Source organism: Malania oleifera, chromosome 9, assembly GCF_029873635.1.
Source record: "Malania oleifera isolate guangnan ecotype guangnan chromosome 9, ASM2987363v1, whole genome shotgun sequence".
Classification (NCBI taxonomy): Eukaryota; Viridiplantae; Streptophyta; class Magnoliopsida; order Santalales; family Ximeniaceae; genus Malania; species Malania oleifera.
In genome coordinates, this window is record NC_080425.1 from 30,600,814 (window position 1) to 30,620,362 (window position 19,549).

The window sequence follows — 19,549 nt, forward strand, 5'->3', positions numbered from 1 at the left end:
AATCGACTCACTTTTCTAGTTGGATTGAATACCGTCAAAAAACATCCTATGATGTCATAATTACTAAATATTTTTATAATTTATTTATAATTTAAAATTTTAATATATTTTTATTTTTTAAAAAAATAATAAAATCGTATTGTCCTGGTAACATCAATTGAGCCGATCAATTTGAGAATCAATTTTTCCAAAGTGATTAATCTATTTTCAAGAAAATATACTTTAGCAACCAACTTACTCAACTTTTTTCCTATCACAATTAGATATAAATATATATCAAAGTAAAATTCATTTTTTCACATAATTAACAATTGACCGAAGAAAATTTCATTTTGAAAATAAATTAAATCTCTTGTATATGTTTTTTATAATTTTCAAAAGCCCAAAAATAAAATGTCATACTAAAAGATACTCAAGAGTATTGCTGAATTTTACCTTATTTTTCACTACTACTTGATTAAAAGACAAACGGAATAATGGTTGTCCTCGTAAGTTTTCATTGATCGACAATTTGTTCTGAAATTTTCATTATAAATTGCTAACAGGAACACCTCTGCACTTCTGATCGCTAGAATGACACGAATTCTAAATGCGAAATAAAAAAGCAAATTAATTAAAAGAAGCCAACCCCCTCCATCATCTACTCCCAGTCTTCGCTATCCTTTAGGTTGGATTCACGGACTAAACAATGCTCTCAGAAAACACAATTGCATGCAAAGCTATGGCGTCTGAAAGTGCAAGCCTGGCTTTACAATATATATATATATATATACCCATCTCAAAAAATATATTTAAAAAAAAAAAAAAAACACCCAAACAAATTTCATGAGGTAAAACAGAATGGAGATGGCCCTATAAATTTTAGGCAAAGAATAAGGGCAGATCTTAGCTCCAGACACTGAAAATCACTTTTCCCAATAACCCTAAAACGTAGCAACCAAAATAATTGAGGGCATTCTTTCAGCTATCCCATAATCATTCCATTTTTTAAGTTCCTAGTTTTTTTCTTGAACTGTGTAGGATTCAACAAACGCCTGAAAGGAAATAAAACAGCTTGATGAGGCGTCCTTCGTTTGACCCTGCATTTCCCTGCAAATAATTGAACGGAAAATTTTTTAAGTGGTACGAAGATTGAATGTAAATGCTACATACTTCACTGAGGTAGAGGAAGCGGTTGGAGAAAATGTAATTGTCAGGCTTGAGCTAGATTCTACGAGTTTGATATTCTTTAAATGCTTTCAATCGATATAGCCTGAGAGTGATCAAACAAAATATCTAGAACCTATTGGTCCAACAAGAAAATTGAAAATGAAATCTGACACTTGAGCTGCCCCAAGATTGTACCCCCTTCACTATTTTTGTTTTGGGGGGGATAAAGGGCAAGCAATTCCAGGTTTGTACCAATATTCAAGGCAAGATGACAGAAATTTCAAAACACCGAGGCCCCATTTGGAACTCAGATATTAGGAAAAGGAAATAAAATTAAAAAGAAATCCTCATTTCCATGTTTGGTTATCAAAGAAAATATGAAAATAAAAAGTATACCAAATTTATAAACAAAAATTCGATTTTACACATCATTAGTATTTTGTTTTTAAAAATTGTCATATTAAACAAACTTTCATAATATTTAATAGAGAAGGAAAATATAAGGGGAAATGAATTTCCTCCTTATTTTTCTTTTCTTTTCCCACATAAAATCTTTGATCCAAACGGACCCTAAGGGAAAATTAAATAAAAAGGAAAAAATATACCATTGTTATTGAAAGAAAATTTTTACAAAACTAAAAGCACTTCAGAATGGGAAATACGCATCCAAGCTTCGAAGAGGGTAGTATATAAACAGAAAAATAATGGAAATATAAATTAAACTAAAATCAAAATCTAATACTGTTCATTCTAGAAGTCAAACTAGGGGAGTACCTGAGATATGTTTCTCCGAAGTGGGATTATCGTTTGCAGTATTTAGCACCTTAGCAGAATGGGGATTTGCAATAGATGGGTCACCTTCCATCTCATCACAAGACTCCATAAGCAACACTCCTCCAGTCTGTAGAACTGCATGATTGTCTCTGGTGGCTGCAGGTTGTTCTCTTTCCAAAGGGTTCTGAAGCACAAGTAAATCATGGGGAACCAAAGATAAATCTGCTTGATTATTTTTATCTGCTTCAGTTAAAACTTCATCCATTGCAACATTTTGTGAACTTGAATCTACATAAAAATTTTCTGATTTCTTGAATTCTTCATCCTCAAAAGCCAAAAGATTACCATCCATTGATGGAGTGGAAAAATATGTTTTAGTATCAGCATTGCATGCAGCATCAACCTCAATATCCCTTGGTGATGCAGGAGTGATTACAGTACCATCTGGTAAAGCAACAGTTGTTTTATCACTAGAGATGCCTTGCATATCATCCAATTCTGTTCCAACTGGTGCAGTGTGTACTTGTAACCCATTTGAATAGTGTGGTTCATCAACGGTGATGACAGAATTGGTACAAAATTGCACAGCATCAGTGAGAAGTTTGGGAGAATTACTGAATAGAAATGACTTTTGATATTCATCAAAGCCATATGTTTGATGTCTTGATACAGTGCTCAATAATGACGCATGGTCTCTTTCAGGTTGAAGATTAAGCTGATCTGACTGTTCACACACTGCATTAGTTCCGCTGAACTTGTCCAACTCCTCAGCAGTAGACAATAGGCTTTTATTATTACCCAGAGACTGTGACACAGGCAAAGCTCCAGGCATCGCATCCTTAACTTGTAAACCATGTGATTTCTGGCTATCCACAACGGAAGCAAAATCAATAGCTTTCATGGATTTAGATACTTTACTGGAAGCAGAGAAAAACTTTGCAATATCATCTAATTGAAGATCACCTTCACCACTGGAGATGGGATCCCATTTAAGCCAGTCACCAAAAGAGGGTTCTTTTGAGTCAGATTGCTCAGCGGATGATATTAATTCAACTCTGATGGCCTCTTTGTAATATTGCTTTTTCCTTAAAGCATTAGCTATAAGAGATCTATAGAACAACCAAAATATGTTGCAAACACATTAGACATTATCTAAATTTCTTAAAATGACACAGGTTAATTCAAGATGGCATACCTACAATTTTTTGACAAAGCTGCTTTAGCATGTTCCATGGAAAGACCCAGCAAAGATGATAAATTAGCAACATCATATGGACCTCGAAGTTCATTTACAGAAGGTGCAGCACTAGAGAAGATGACATTCTTTCCTCGGGTCCAATCCACCAGTAACTGAAAGTCAAAGCAAAGCACTGCTTAAATGGTCAGTCAAGATATGATTCCGTAAGTCTCAAAAAAGATAAATGCCTCAATGGATGATATTAGAACAACCAGCATTCCGATACAGAAATTCACCTTCTAATATAATAACAATTATTTCTACTCTTAAGAATACAACAAACCTTTAAAAAAATTCATTCAATTAGAATCAGCATCGAACAAATATATGAATACTTTTATATAATTAAGAGGTCATTTGAAAAATATCTAAGACACAAATTATCTACAAAGGCAAAGTGACAGAAAACTAATGGAAAAAATTCTTATGTTCTTTCACTATAGCACATTCACTTTTCCAGTGAATCAACATGTGGGCACGAATAGGATCTGGTAGCCAATCAGATGATGAAAGAGAATTCTTTTACTTATATGTTGTTAGATGGAGTCGCAACTAACCTTTTCTTTTGTCCTAGGTGTGGTTAAGTCGTCTAACTACCAATTTCTGAAACCAAAAGTGCAACCTAGCTCAAAAAAATAAGGGCAAAAGACACTCACCTCTCCTAAGGTTTGGCAAAAAGACATGGACCACCCTTGAGATTTCAAAATTTTCATTGACCTCTCTTGAGGTTTCAAAAATGCGACAAACCTCCCTTGAGGTTTGCGTGAAGTTTGCCAAAAGGACGCAAACCTCCCACAAAAGACTTTTTTTTTTTTGCAAAATACAAGGGGAGGTTTGTGTATTTTTGGCAAACCTCAAGGGAGGTCCCTGGAATTCTTGAAACCTCAGGAGAGGTCCGTGTCTTTTTGTCAAACCTCAAGAGAGATCAATGTCTTTAATACTAGTGTTTGATCAACATAACCGGAGTTTGGGAGTGCAATTATGCAAGAGAAGACATTAGAGCCCCTCACACATATATGCCACAAGCAATACCAAACTGACCTAAAGTTGTCTAACTTCAATTGCTCAATTATATCTCAAACAATCTTTATTTTGTTATGAATAATGTGATGGAGTGGTTGTCCCTCTCATACCCACTCTCACCTGCTCCCTCTCTTGTCTCCCTCACTCTCTCTTCTCACCCACCTACCCCCATAATGTAATTAAAAACATTATACTCACCGACTCCCTCCGCTATATAAGGAGAAGCTGCGGGGAAGAAAAAAGTGCGCGTAGAGAAAAGAGCATGCAGAAGGAACTGATGTGCAGAGAGTAAGTCTATTGTATTAGGTAAAGTTGAGTAGGTTCCAATCATATTATAATTCTCCCCAAAATAGTGAAATATTGATTCAATCCGCTCATGGAGTAGAAATATCCGAACCACATAAAAATTCGATCTCATCTTCATTTATTTTTCTACTCATCTCTATTCATTTTATTATTAATTTCTACATCACTTTATAATATGTTATCAGCACAAGACTCTAACCAACTAACATATTTCTTTAATTCTTATTTAATTTACGAGTATCTAACCAACTGACATCTATATGTATATTTATACCGCCTTAATGGACGGTTTTATTTCTGTACCGCCTATATATATATATATATAAAGTACTAATCTCCATAAGAGATGGTAAAATAGTCCTCCTAAAGAGGCTATATATATTTAATATTTCGAACAGATAGACCTCCTGAAGAGGCAATATATTTAAATCTCTCGTATATATATTTATTCTCCACAAGAGAGACTATATATCTAATCTCCAAAAGATATAGTAAATATTTACCTCCTGAAGAGGATATATTTTTAGCCTCCCGAAGAGATGTTAAAATTGACCTCCTAAAGAGGGGAAATATTTATCCTCCAGATGAGGTAGTATATTTAACCTCCGGAAGAGGTGATAAAACTCAATTTAATATTGTAAATTGGGATCATACTCCTGAAGAGTAAAAATAGAGAAAAATGAAATAATGTTCCTGAAGAAACATATTTAAGTAACCCATAAGGGTGAAAATAATATTATATAACTATTGCATTTTTATTTCAGCTTTTACAAATTGCCTTATTATTATTGTTAATTTATTTATATGTCAAACATAAGTAAAAAAATTAATTTGTTCCTCTTAACATCAAAGACAACAATTATCTATCATGGATTCTTAATGAAGAAAACCCATCTAAATGCAACAAACTTGGGAAATGCTATTTTAGATGGAAATATCGCATCACTGCAGGATCGCGGAAAAGCCATGATCTTTATCCGACATCATTTAGAGGAAGAGTTAAGAACGAAATACCTCACTATTAAAGACCCACTTATCCTATGGAGAAATTTAAATGATTGATTTGACCACCAAAAAACAATGATTTTACCAAAAACTCGATATGAATGATTGCACCTAAGGTTGTAAGATTTTAAAACAGTAAGCGAATATAACTCAGTTCTACATAAGATTAACTTAAAGCTAAAATTATGTGGTGAAAATATTACTGATGAAGACATGTTAGAAAAAACTTTTATTACTTTCCATCCCACTAATGTGCTCCTGCAGCAATAATATAGGGAGAGGAAATTTACTAAATTTTTCAAACTTATATCATGTCTTCTTGTCACTAAACAAAATGACGAGCTTTTGATGAGAAATTATCAATCTCGTCCAACTGGTTCGACCCCATTCCCTGAAGTGAATATGAACACATCTCGTGGTCGAGGACGAGGTTGTTGGTATAATAGTGGGTATGGTCGTGGTTGTGATTGAAATAATCATTGGCATCGACATGAGGTAACAATCCCCCAGAAGAGGGATGGCCCCCAGAAGCAGGATAATCAATGATACGCATCATGAAAATAAATGTTATAAATGCGGAGTAAAAGGTCATTGGTCGCATACCCGTCGTACGCCCAAGCACTTGGTAGATCTATACCAAGCATCTATAAATGAAAATAAAAATAGTAAAGTAGGAATAAATGTTGCTAATTTTCTTACAAATCAAAAAATGATGCAACATTTTAAGATATAAAGTAAGCAATATTATATTTAGATTTATTATCATAATGAGTTTTTAAATATGTATTGCAGCGTGGATTGTCCTAAAGCTTTGATTGATTCTAAAATGTCTATGGAAAAAGTTTGTTTAACTGACAGTGCTATAACACACAATTATTCAAGATAGGAAATATTTTCATTACTTAAATATATTTTCAATAAATGTCAATATAATATCTGTTTATACAAATTTGATTAAAGGCTCGAAAAGATCTAATATAAAGTTACTCAATGGTACTTTAAAACAAATCAATGAAACTTTATATTCCAGCAGATCCAGAAGAAATCTGTCAAGCTTTAAAGATTTAAAACTCAATTGATATCATATTGAAACTACAAAATGAATGTAGTAAAGAATTTCTTTATATTACTTCTATAGTTTATGGGAAGAAACAGATTTAAAAAAATTTTAAAAATAAAAAAATTGACAACTTTATCATTTGGACTGCATTATCCAAAAGATTAAAGCAGCAGTAAAATCATATAATTTCTTGCACCAGAAGTGCAATGACCCAAAATTATTTACACTTTGACATGATTGTCTTGGACATCGTGAAGATGTAACCATGCGAAGAATCATTGAAAATTAACATGGTCATCCACTAAAGAACAAGCTTCTTTTATTAAATGATTTCATGTGTACTGCTTGCTCTTAAAGGAAATTAATTGTCATTTTAATAAAGCAGTATTCCCTACATTAGGAGGAGCAAAATTAGTGCCTGAAGCACAACATTAAAATCACATGGAATGCCATGAATTTATCTCATTTAGATTCTCACACAAATCATAGTGAACTTGAAGTTCAACAGATTATACATTTGCATGGGATTGCAAATCAGTTACCAGATTCTTTTGCAAATACCAAGGTCATACTAAAATTTTATATACCCGCTGATATTCCAACACGTATTAATGTCCTTGAAGGACAATAGCCGGTTAAAAAACCTAAGCCGCAAGTTAAGCGGGGAAGACTTTTTAGTGCAAAAGATAAAACTCCCAAAAGGAGAAAATTGAAATTTGTAAATACTCCAGAAGAGATTACAAAAATGAATAATTCATTTAATATTCACAAACCCATTTCTCCTGAAAATAAAATTCCTATTATGAAACCTCCTCCTGAAGAGAAATCTCCTAAAGAGAAAACTCCTGAAGAGACATCCCTTGAAAAGGGGCAAGTACCTAGAAATAATAATAATGATATCTCAATTCATTACATAGGAGAAATGTGGGATAGAAATAAAGTTGTTGTCAATAACACATTTGCATATGCAGTAGCTACTAATATTACCAGAAGTAATCATGGCATTACCAGAAGTAATCGCATTACCAAAAGTAATTGCATTACCAGAAGTAATAACATTATCAGAAGTAATGAGGATCCTGAACCTAAATAGCCAAAATGGAAAGAGACTATCACAGCAGGAATAAACTCTCTATTAAAAAGAGAAGTTTATGGACTTGTAGTCCAGACACCAGAAAATGTCCAACCTGTTAGATATAAATGGGTATTTGTACACAAGTGAAATGAAAATAATGAAATTACTCTATATAAAGCAAGGCTTGTGGCACAAGGTTTCTCGCAGAAATTCGATAATTATTCATAAGGAGACATATTCTCCCGTATAGATGGAATTACTTTTAGATTCCCAATTGGGCTAGTGTCTTATGGACGTAGTACTAGCATACCTATATGGATCGTTGGATAGTGAAATTTGTATGAAAATCCCTAAAGGATTTAAATTGCCTGAAGCAAAATCCAGAAATTTATATTCAGTTAAACTTCAACGTCCCTTATATGGATTAAAGCAATCTAGATGCATGTGGTACAATCGGTTAAGTGAGTGCCTTGTGAAAGAAGATTCATAAACGATCCAATTTGTCCATGCATTTTTATTAAAAAATTAGAATCCAAATTTGCTATAATTGTTGTTTATATTGATGATTTGAATTTAGTAAGGACTCCTGAAAAGCTCACTAAAATTTCTAATTATTTAATAGCGGAATTTGAGATAAAAGATTTAGCAAAGACAAAATATTGTCTTGGCCTATAGATTGAACATGTAAATGGTGGAATTCTTGTTCATCAATCTAAATATACCGAAAAGGTATTAATGCAATTTTATATGGATAAAATTCATCCTGTGGGATCTCCAATGATGGTGTGGTCATGTTAAGAAAGATCAATTTCGATCTCATGATGAGAGGGAGAAATTACTTGGTCCTAAAATACCATATTTAAGCTTCATGATGAGGGGGAGGAATTACTTGATCCTGAAGTACCATATTTAAATACTATCGGCTCTTTGATGTATCTAGCAAATTGTAAAAAACCCGACATTGAATTTTCTGCAAATCTACTAGCAAGATATAGCTCTGCTTCTACTTGTCGATACTAGAACAAAATTAAACACATTCTACGCTACTTAAGAGTGAAACAGACAATTACAGTAACATCTTCCAATCATTCTGAAATACTAACTATCCATGAAGCTAGTAGAAAATGTGCGTGGCTCAGATAAATGATTTCTCATATCCAAGAAAATTGTGGTCTTCAATCAAAGGATATTCCAATAATTTTATATGAAGACACAGCACCGCATGTATAGCTCAACTGAGAGGAGGATACATAAAAGGTGATAAAACGAAGCATATCTCTCAAAAATTCGTCTATACACATAAACTCCAAAAGAATGGTGATAAAATGTTCAACAAATCCGATCAAGTGACAATCTAGCATATTTGTTAACCAAAATTTTGCCTACTACAACATTCAAGAAATTTACTCATCTATCGGAATGAGGCATCTGGAAGATCTTAGCAAAAGGAGTTATTATATGAGTGACAACCAAGGAAGAGTGTTATGAATAGTGTGATGGAGTGGTTGTCCCTCTCATACCCATTCTCACCTGCTCCCTCTCTTGTCTCCCTCACTCTCTTTTCTTATCCACCTGCCCCTATAATGTAATTAAAAACATTATACTCACCCACTCCCTCTGCTATATAAGGAGGAGCTGCGGGGAAGAGAAAAGTGCGCACAGAGAAAAGGGCACGCATAAGGAAATGATGCGCAGAGAGAGTCTATTGTATTGGGTAAAGTTGGGTGGGTTCCAAATGATATTGTAATTCTCCCCAAAATAGTGAAGTATTGATTCCATCCGCCCGTGGAGTAGGTATACCCGAACCACATAAAAATTCGGTCTCATCTTCATTTATTTTTCGGCTCATCTCTATTTATTTTATTATTAATTTCTGCATCATTTTATAACATATTTTAAATTTTCAATATTTTCCTTTCAATATTGAGGCGCTTTGTATCCTCCACAATTTTTGATCAAATATGTGAAGGTTCTCTCACCTCAAGGCATTTCAAGGAGCACTAATGCACCTCAGAATTAGGTTGACGGGTTTAATCATTAGAGATGAATAAGAATAGTACAGTCAAAATTAAATAAAAAAAACTTTTCAATGCTTAAGTGGTTTTTAATTAGGCTTTCAAGAGATTCCTTTGAACCTTTCTCGATATTCTATCAAGGTTATCAAAGATGCTCCTGCCCTCAGATATTATTGAGGCGGTTGTTATCACGACATTCCCAATCACCCATTATTGGAAATATTATATAATTTAAAAGTATATTTTACATACAATAATGCAATATTAAATCAGTGCCCTATTTTACTATTTTCTGGAAAAAACTATTTCAGATTCCTAGGCTTCCTCAATGCTTCCAGATCCTTTGTCTAAATTCCAAGCATTGCTATTGAGGCAACCCCCTAACCATCATTTATTAGAGTTCTGTACATAAATTGGTCTAATATTAGGAATTGTGTGACATAATATATGAACACAATGAAAAACAGCTGATTACATATAGAAAAGAAAGAAAGCCTAGAAACATTTAAATCATCCTATTATTTTTGTTTTGAATTTTTATAATTTTTTTATCTTTATATTTTCATCATTATTATTCTTTTCGGTATTTCACAAACATTTCTATTTTCAGCCTCATTCTTACCTTCTAGGTTTTATAATTTTTGGATAATTAGGGAATTTTTTATGGTTTTAATTAATTATTTTAAAATATTTATAATAATATTAATATGGGGGCAGTAAGAGATGCCCCTTCTTCAGCTCCTCAAGTTCTCCATAAAAAATAAAAATAATAATGATAGTAGTAATAAATAAAATTAAAATAATAATAAATTAAGGCAATAAAATAGGGATCTCTTGGAAACTCTGTACCTACCCATCTCATTTACTTACACATTACAAAGTAGCAATTAACAATCCACCATCATTCCATTTCAAACAAGTTATTATCATAACTAAATAAATAAATAAAAGAGTATTCAACGGAAGCTTCACTTCCTCTCTCTACAGTGAAGCCCCTGCCACTCTTCCTACATACATTTCACTCTCTCTCTCTCTCTGACATCAAAGTCCCATGTCAATCAGTTGGGGGTTATGGAACAACCATGCCCCATGTATGCTAAACCAATTCATGCAACTAGCGCAAAAAAGCTGTCTCTAGTTTGACTCATGAAATAACAATGAAAATTATAGTGTGGAAGGAAAATATGGAATTTAAAAGGAGACATGAAGGACATAATACAAGATGCCCTACGAGAATGAAATCAAGAAATTGCATTAGCAAGATGTAGAACATGTTATATTTCTATGGGCCTTATAACTAAAGGACCAAATCAACAGGTAATTTTAACCAAAATGATAAAATGCAAAATTTAACATTAATAAACTGACAGCCAATTAAGTAATTTTTGATGATTCACCTTGGCATTGGATATCACTTGCCTCCTTGTTTGCACATCACCAATAAGATTGGCATAAGTTATTTCAAAATATACTCCCCTCTGCATATGAAGTAATTTAAAATTATATAAGGAAGAAATGGACCACCGTTCCATAAATTTACTGCACTTTCCTCATGTAAAATATCAACAGCCACAGAAGCTTCAAACCAAACCCCCAGAAAATTAATTTAGTACAATGAAATGAACAACCACACTCTGAGAAGAAACAAACCTTAATTGCAGCTTTAACCAAGGGAAGCTTCAGCCGAAATGGCAGCTTCTCTGAGAAATCAATCGCAATTATATCTACCTTCATGATGGAAAAAAAAAATGTAACTACAATTAGTCATTCATAACATGAAAACTTCTGCTGAATTCAAAATTCAACAATAAAGCATAATTGGTCACTCGGAAAATTTAAGGGAAAAAATTTTAAAATTAAAAATATAAATTATCAAAAAAAACAAAAAAAAAAAATCAGGAGGAGACCAACTTTGAATTTTATCCAGTAAGACCAAAAAAAAAAAAAAATCCCATCAAGTTCACCTACTACAAATAATCATCCCTCAAAATTTTAATTTTCAAGAACCACCACCAGAGTTGCAATGTTTTAAACTTTAGGTCAAGTATTAGAACAGTGCATATTCACTCACGACTTTAAATAACTTTAGGTTAAGTACTAGAACTATGCGTGTTGAGTTAATGTGAACACATGACTTTAAATTAGCTACAGGCAGCTACTACTCTTTGAATTGCATCCAAATCAATCCAATTGGGCTGGGCACATGCCTATAGTATGTTCATATTGCTGCCAATGACTCTGCAAACAACCTAATTCACGCCACACGGGAATGAACAGGCACATCTATGACATGCTCATGACCCTAACTAAATATAAGTTAATTTAGATGTAAAACAAACCATAATGGCTGTATTGAACATATTAAAAATTTAGTGACAACGGTGACTCAACATGCATAGTTCAGTCATTTGTAGATAATTAACCCTAAAATTCTCTCTTTGTCCTCTATTTTTCTGTCTTATCAGCAACCAAACAAAACAAAGCACATAAACAGTCAAATCACAAACCTCGGAAGCCAGACATGCATGCTCAAATGCATTCTGGCTCAACGGCCGAACAGCAACCAAATCGTATGTCTTGAGAATGGAATTGCTGGAGTTGAGAACCGCAGCCTGAGCAGAACTCTCAACAGAGACGGTCAAACGTGTGTACTGGCGGAAGGGGGTGGAGGTGGGAAGGCCGAGGAGTTGGCGATGGAACTTGACAGATGCGGCAAGAGAAGGGGCAAGCTTGAGGAGGGAGGAGAGAGAGAGGAGAGGGATGGAGCAGCAGTCAGAGTTGGACATGACACCTCTGCTGCATCGGTTGTACGCAACTCCAGTGTAGCCAAGTTCCATTGCTTTGGTACAGAGCTTTAGGCGAACTGCTTTTCGGGCTAATTTGTCAGGCATGGATTTGTCAGAGGCAGTGCCTTCCAAGTAGGGGATGTTCAAGTCAAAGAATCCCATTGTTGAAACACAAGAGAGGGAGGGAGGGAGGGAGACTGATGCAGTGTCCGCAGAAGAGAACCTTGGGTAGTCCCAGACCTCCACGTCAACCTCCAATGTACAACATTAATGATATGTTTCAATGCAGTGTGCCAAATTGATGAACCCTGTCACCAGGGACCTATATTAGATACCATTGTGGTGTAATTACTAGAATGAGTATTGCACTACAAAAACCCCATGCCATGAGTAGGATATCATAAATAAAATTCTTAGAAAAATAAGATCAATTATTTTTACAGGCTAATGAAAATTCAACAACTCCCTGTTTTTTTGGACAGTCCCCATTTTTCAACCTACAAAATCTAGAAAAAAGTCCCATGTGAAAACTATAGTATTCAATCCCACATCTAAAGTCAAGAGCCATAATCCAAACTAAATCAACGACCACCAAACAAACAATCAAGACATATAAAAAAATTAGTAATAACATATATTCCAAAATATTATTATTATTATTATTATTTTTAAAAGTCCTCAAAGTTGTCAATCTTATTGTTAGAGGCTATTTATGTCTTTTAGTATTAATAGTATTAAGTGTGTAAGTATGTTAATTAGCGAGTTAGTAAGGGTATTATTGTCATTAGAATGTATTTAATTTGTATTATAAATTGAGAGAGAGAACTATCTTCAAGTTAGGTCATTCATTTTAATCAAAAATCTTAACACGTATAAAGAAAAACTCTCTAATAACCAAAATTAACATACATGAACAAAAAATTTTCATGACCATTTAGATGTTACCAAATAAAACAAATTATTTTTCATGACGGACCACATTAGTAAGTAGTAACAGAAAAATGGTGAGCATGGCTGTTGAAATTTTGGCAACATCTCTTCTTTTTTGGGCATTCCAAAAAAAAAAATTGAACCGGCAAACTTCATATTCAAAATTCATATCATTTAGCATCAACTTCCATCCTAATATTCCAATTCTCAAATTCAATACAATATCACATCAATAGTAAATTGATCTGTGGTCTACTCAATGACTAAATTTATACAGTTTTCAACCAAAAATATCTGGAAATTACCAAAACTATTGAAGTTTGTCGAAGAAAAATTTATTTTTCTCTATGAATTACTACTAGGGGCAGAATGTAACAAAAGCGCTACCACAACAGAAAATGAAAACATTAATTATTTAAATGAATAAGAAATAAGGATATGGTGGGTTCACCCACATGGTTTTGATTAGAAGACACTGCAATTGCATTTTGTTCATGAACAGAATTTAATTTTTTGTAGAATAAGAAGACAGCTTTATTGGATTAAAAGAGAGGAGTGAGAGAGCACATACCAACAATGGATGACAAAGAGAGGTTGGAATATAGTGTGACGATAGCGACAAGAATCTGCAATGAAAACAAAAATTAACAATCTGATTTTAATGCACAATATATTCTATAATTGTTCATGGACACAATAGTACAAAAGATCAAAAAGAGAGAAGGAATTTACTACTCCAATCAAAGGATAGAGGCGTCAAAATAAAATTGGACATTCAAATGATACAGATATGTGTATCTAACAATAAAAAAGAATACAACAACTTGGATTCCCAATCCTTTTATTAGAAAACAAACGAATCCAAAGCAGAAAGCTAAAAAATTAATCACTCTTTTTGTGCTTAAGAGTGACCATAATCAAATAAACCATACGGATCTCTCAAACCCACTCACAAGTGTGTTAATTCCTTGGCTGAGTACATACCTTGTGCCAAGTGATGCGATTATGGAAACATTTAGCATCCATACAATCATAAACTAAACCCTTCGGATGCTTCATTGTATTTTATCTCATGGCTAGGCAACCAACAATATGGGGTACAATTGAAGAGGCATGGTGACAGGCAATTGATACAGAGCATATAATTTGTAAAAAGGGCTCTAGAAGTTGACTGGGGATGGCAACAGTTGAGAGAGAGACGGAGATTCTCTTGATTGGTAAAAGCAAGCAACTTAAGTAGGAGTAGGACTCTTTTGACATCTTTCCTTTTTATTTAATGGCATAAAGAGCAGCACTCCTTGTATTAGTTTAATGAAGAAACAATAATATGGGGCTGAAAGGAGAAAAGGTAGCTAACAAGCCAATTCTATTATATAATTTTACAAAGTAAAAGATTATTATTCCCAACATGTTTGACGAGCTTCTAAGGTTACAGTGTAGATAACCTAGAAGATTGCACATGAATGGACATCACGAGATGTGACACTTTGACAGCTTATGTTGGAGATAGACCCAAATGGAGGAATTCCTTGCACCCTTGGAGAGTTGAATCAAAGTTCAAGCTTAAGGGCATTCCAACAAATTTTCAATGCTACTTCAGTAGGAAAGCAACATAATCAAACGCCAGCTCAAAGACTATGAAGCCCACATTGAGAACAAAATATGACCTTGTCTATGGCAAAAGATTTGTTTCTAGTGGATCCTAGGTAGGATTTTTTGGATATATTCCATTGCATTTCAGGATTATGGTTCAGTTGCTCCTGGTTGTATTGCACAAAGAAGCACCGATAGCAATACAATACACAGATATGATACAACAATTTTGTAAAAACAAGGACACAACATATTGACAAAGCAGAAATCCAAATGCAGGGCAGAAAAGAAACTACCAGTGTTAAGTGAGAGAGCCCCACACCCTATTACTCTTCAAATCAATTTCTAATCTTAAACCACAAACCAAACCCCAACTGATGCTACAAACTCAAGGCTCGATCTAACTTACAAGTTAGTTTCTAACCTGATTGTCAAGCTGATTTCTATGCTGCCATCTTACACTAGTTTACAAAATGATTTATCGTCCAAAAAGCTTGCAACTGTGTTCTAAACCAGCGCACCAATTGATTTCCAAACTTACCTCTCAATCTAGCGCTTGATCTGAGTTTCAAGGGCAGCCTAGATGGATTTGAGAATCTGTACCTTCTCTCACCACACCAATAAATTTTCAAACACAGTCTAGTTTTGAATCACCACTGCTTTTCTGAATCATAGCACAACTTCACAGGAACTAGTTCAAGTCCCAATTAGGCCAGTTACGAGAGCACGAGCAAGAAAGTTTAAAGTTGTACTCAACAGACTGATTCAAGAGGCATGGACTAAAGCAAATTCATGGAGGCCCATTGAGCATGACCCACGTGAGCAACAAAGAAGCGTAAACATGATTCAAGTTCTAGAAGAATTCGACCAAGGCTAAGCATTAATTGGCATGTTTAAGAATACTCCTTTTTTGGGTCTGATTGTAAGGCTTGCATACCATTTACTTTCCCCTTTTATTTGTTTTGACTTTTATGGGCGTGTATGGCTGATAAACACAATCATTTAAAGCTTCCCACTTTCCCTTTTCTATTTTAGGCATGTGATCAGCCAATTAAATGGCTGATTGTCTTTTTTTCTTTTAAGCAAGTAAGAGTTATTTCTTTACTAGATTTTAGTCCTAATTAAGATAACTATTTTAAGAATTTTCCTTGTAATTGTCAGACTTTAAATAGGTGTCTAAGCAATGAAAGGAGGCAAATCATTATTCAGTAAATTGTGAGAGTATTTTCTCTGCGGTTCTTTGAAGAACTATACGAACTTATCAGGATTTCTCGTGGCGTTCACCAACGACTTATCAAACGGATTTTCCACCACCATTTGTGGTGTATTCCTTATACCGAGGTTCTTGTTTCGCAATAAACAACGGATTGAGGTCATATATACCAAGGTTATTGTTTGTCGTAAACAACGGATCGAGGTCTATCATTCAATTCTGAACGTAGAACGATCTTGGGTTCTTTTTTGTTGTCGGATCTCATTATTTTGGCAGATTCGCATCATTTTCCGATTTCATTTGATATTCAAACCAAACTAATTTTCAACCACATTCCAACCAAATTTCTTTTAACAAAGGTTTTCCTTATGACCAAAACTGATTTTCAAACAACTTGGTTCTTGATTTAGAACTCAACATTATTCTGAATGCAGATTAGTTTCAATAACCCAATATTCTTCAACTGAATCTGATTTTTCAATGACAATATAGTATTAACCGATTTTTGAGCTAAACTCAACTCCCCATTATTTTATCCTAATCAATCTAACAACAGCAAATGGTTTCCACCACATGATTTCAACAGATTCAGGCATCTACAGCAAAACAAGGGTTAGATTGAAACAGTACAAAACAAATGAAATACTCATCATAAAACTCCAATCTACCATGACCAAATAGCAATGGACGAACCCAAAGCCGGAAGAGAAAATTAGAAAATGGAGATACCTCAAGAGGCTCGGCGTTGATTATTCAAGGCTGCCTTACTTGCGGCCTGAAGAATCGATGAAAGCGTGTGAGAACCAGAGGCTTCAAACCTTAATGCTGAAGCCCCGACGTCTGTCCAAGCATCAGCAGTACAGGGGGGATTTCCAAATCACCTGCAAAGACGCGCTCCGCCTAGCCCAGGGACCCCCCACGTGGGAGCGTGGGTAGAGAGAGAGAGAGAGCGGTTGAGGCGGTGATGACCGCAATGGTTGGGCGACTCTCGGCCGCGCGGGTAGAGAAAGAGAGAGAGAGAGAGGTTGAGGCATGATGGTAATGGGTTCTGCGAGCCCGGGAGGTGTCGTGGCGCGGTGTCGTGTAGTAGGCACGGGCGGCCGTTGCGATGTGGGCGAAGTCGTGGAGTAGGCGGTGGTCTAGTAGCGGTGTGGGCAGCGTCGAGAAGTGGGCGCAGCGGTTGTTGCCGCCTGGGGTGCGTAGGCGGAAGTCAAGGCGTGGCGTGGCAACTGTTGGCACTAGGGTGTGCAGAGCTCGGCATGGCCACGACACTTCCTTAGGTTTTCTTTCACCCTCTTGAGTCTCCCCACTCTTGCTCCTCTCTCTCTCTCTCTCTCCCTTTTGTTTTCAACTCCCTTTTTCCTTCTTTTTTAGTTTCTCTCTTTCTCCTTACTTGTCTCCCTTTCTCTCCTCTTTGCTTTTTTTTTTTTTTTCCCCTTTCTCTGTCTAGTTTCTCTCCTCTTCTTCGCCTCTCTCCCCATGCTTTGGTTTTGCTTGAACATCTCCTTCTTTCGTTCCTCCCTTGTGTCTATTTATAGATAAAAATAGAAATTAAAAATTAAAATCCTCATAGCATCGTCATGTATCACGAACTAAGCTTGTTCAGGACATTATGCTTGTCTGTGACCACTTGTCTCATGTACTTGAGATGGATTTCCATCATGTAAATACTAGTGTAGGGTTATTTTCTGCCAGTAGTATCTTTGTATGCCAAATAAGGCAATATGACTCCTCGATCACTTTGATGTTTCCTAATGTCAGGATAATAATTACATAAAAACCTCTTTAGGGGCTATTGTCAACGTGCTTAGCCTACTTGCCTCCCTCGCTAAATGCACGATGTCAACGAAGGTATTGTTAATGAATTGCGTAGATTCGGTATTTACTGCTTGCTTGCCACTACTTTCATGAATGTTTACTATTCCGCTGCCATTTGATTGAATGCTAATGAAAGTGTTTCATGGATGAATGTTGGTAAATGATAAGCTAACTAGTTAAACAAGAGTGTTTTAGTTAGCGCCGCACGACCCTTTCACAACGGTGTGAAAATAGTCAGACTGTGACACTTGGTATTAGAGCCAAGGCTTAGTTGCTACAAGAATTCAGTTACCTTCGTTGTGGGATTTGGATAGCTTTGGTAAGTGACCATGGTACCAAACAATGCTGAGAGGATCAGCGTGCTAGAAGCACAGGTTGAGGCAACAACCAACACTGTGGCCGTGGAGGTGGCCCAAATGAGAGAACTTGTTGATGAAGTGATGGGATCACAAAAACATCAAGCAGGTTTGATAGGCGACATTGTCGCGACGTCCCGAAGCGCGTGTGCCCCGGGGCGGCGAAATAAAAATGTAGTTTATAATTTTCGGGGAAAACAAGGAATGTCGGAGTCGCCACTAACCTTTTAATGTGGTTAGAACACATGATTACTACCCTGTTAAGAGTAGAATGGGTATACGTTACCAGAGCTGAGGTCGGAAGTTTGGTTACGCGAGGGGAAGGTACGAGCACCCCCTACGCGCCCGTTCTTACGAACGGTACCTAACTAATTTGGAATTATCCCTAAAATAATTTTAAAAGTCTTTCACATTACTCCTCTATTAGTGGATTTACAAAATATACATGCAACATAAATAAATAAATAAATAAGTGAATCATACAAAAATATATGTACTATATATATTCCCTCAAAACTAAAGGTACGTGAAACCCGAAAGCTCATACCCTAGCATTAAAATCATAGGGATACTCACACGAAAATAAATAATGAAAATAAATATCACAATACATAATACAAAATATAAATACACCAAATAAGCAAAAATACTAAGAAGATGTAATAATAGTAATAATAAAAAAGTCATAATAATAGTAGTAATAATAATATATCACATTAATAACAACACGTATATAAAACATATTACTATAATAATAACCCTATAATAATAATGTCATATTAATAACATAATGCAATATTATAATAGTAACACATAGTAACAATATCATAATAACACTACATAAATAATAATTTCATAGTAATTGTATAGCAAATACTAATAATAATAACACATCATAATAATATCGTAATAATAATACCAATAACACCAACCCTAAATATATAACATGGAAACACATAAAGCCGTAAATTAATATGTAAACATATAATAATATATATGGAAACAAATCAACCCTAAAATTAATGTACAAAATGCAATAATAAATATGGAAGCAACTAATGTAATTATGGAGACAAATCAACCCTAAAACTAATATGCAAAATGCAAAATAATAAATATGGAAATAATTGAAATTATGGAGACAAATCAACCTGAAAATTAACATGTAAATATACAATAATAAATATGGAAAACAATTAATGAAATTAT

At 34.7% G+C, this 19,549-nt stretch overlaps 1 protein-coding gene across 1 annotated transcript; it reads right to left on the reverse strand.

Annotated features, from left to right (window-relative positions):
* Positions 1-460: 460 nt before the first annotated feature.
* On the reverse strand, positions 461-13,987 carry LOC131164681 (protein GAMETOPHYTE DEFECTIVE 1). Its single transcript, XM_058122062.1, has 7 exons — positions 13,932-13,987; positions 12,152-12,738; positions 11,295-11,372; positions 11,042-11,122; positions 3,119-3,273; positions 1,924-3,032; positions 461-1,089 (listed from the first exon to the last, which is right to left on the reverse strand). The coding sequence occupies exons 2-7, from the start codon at positions 12,590-12,592 to the stop codon at positions 965-967; spliced, it is 1,989 nt and encodes a 662-aa protein (XP_057978045.1). The 5' UTR covers positions 12,593-12,738; positions 13,932-13,987; the 3' UTR covers positions 461-964.
* Positions 13,988-19,549: the final 5,562 nt, after the last annotated feature.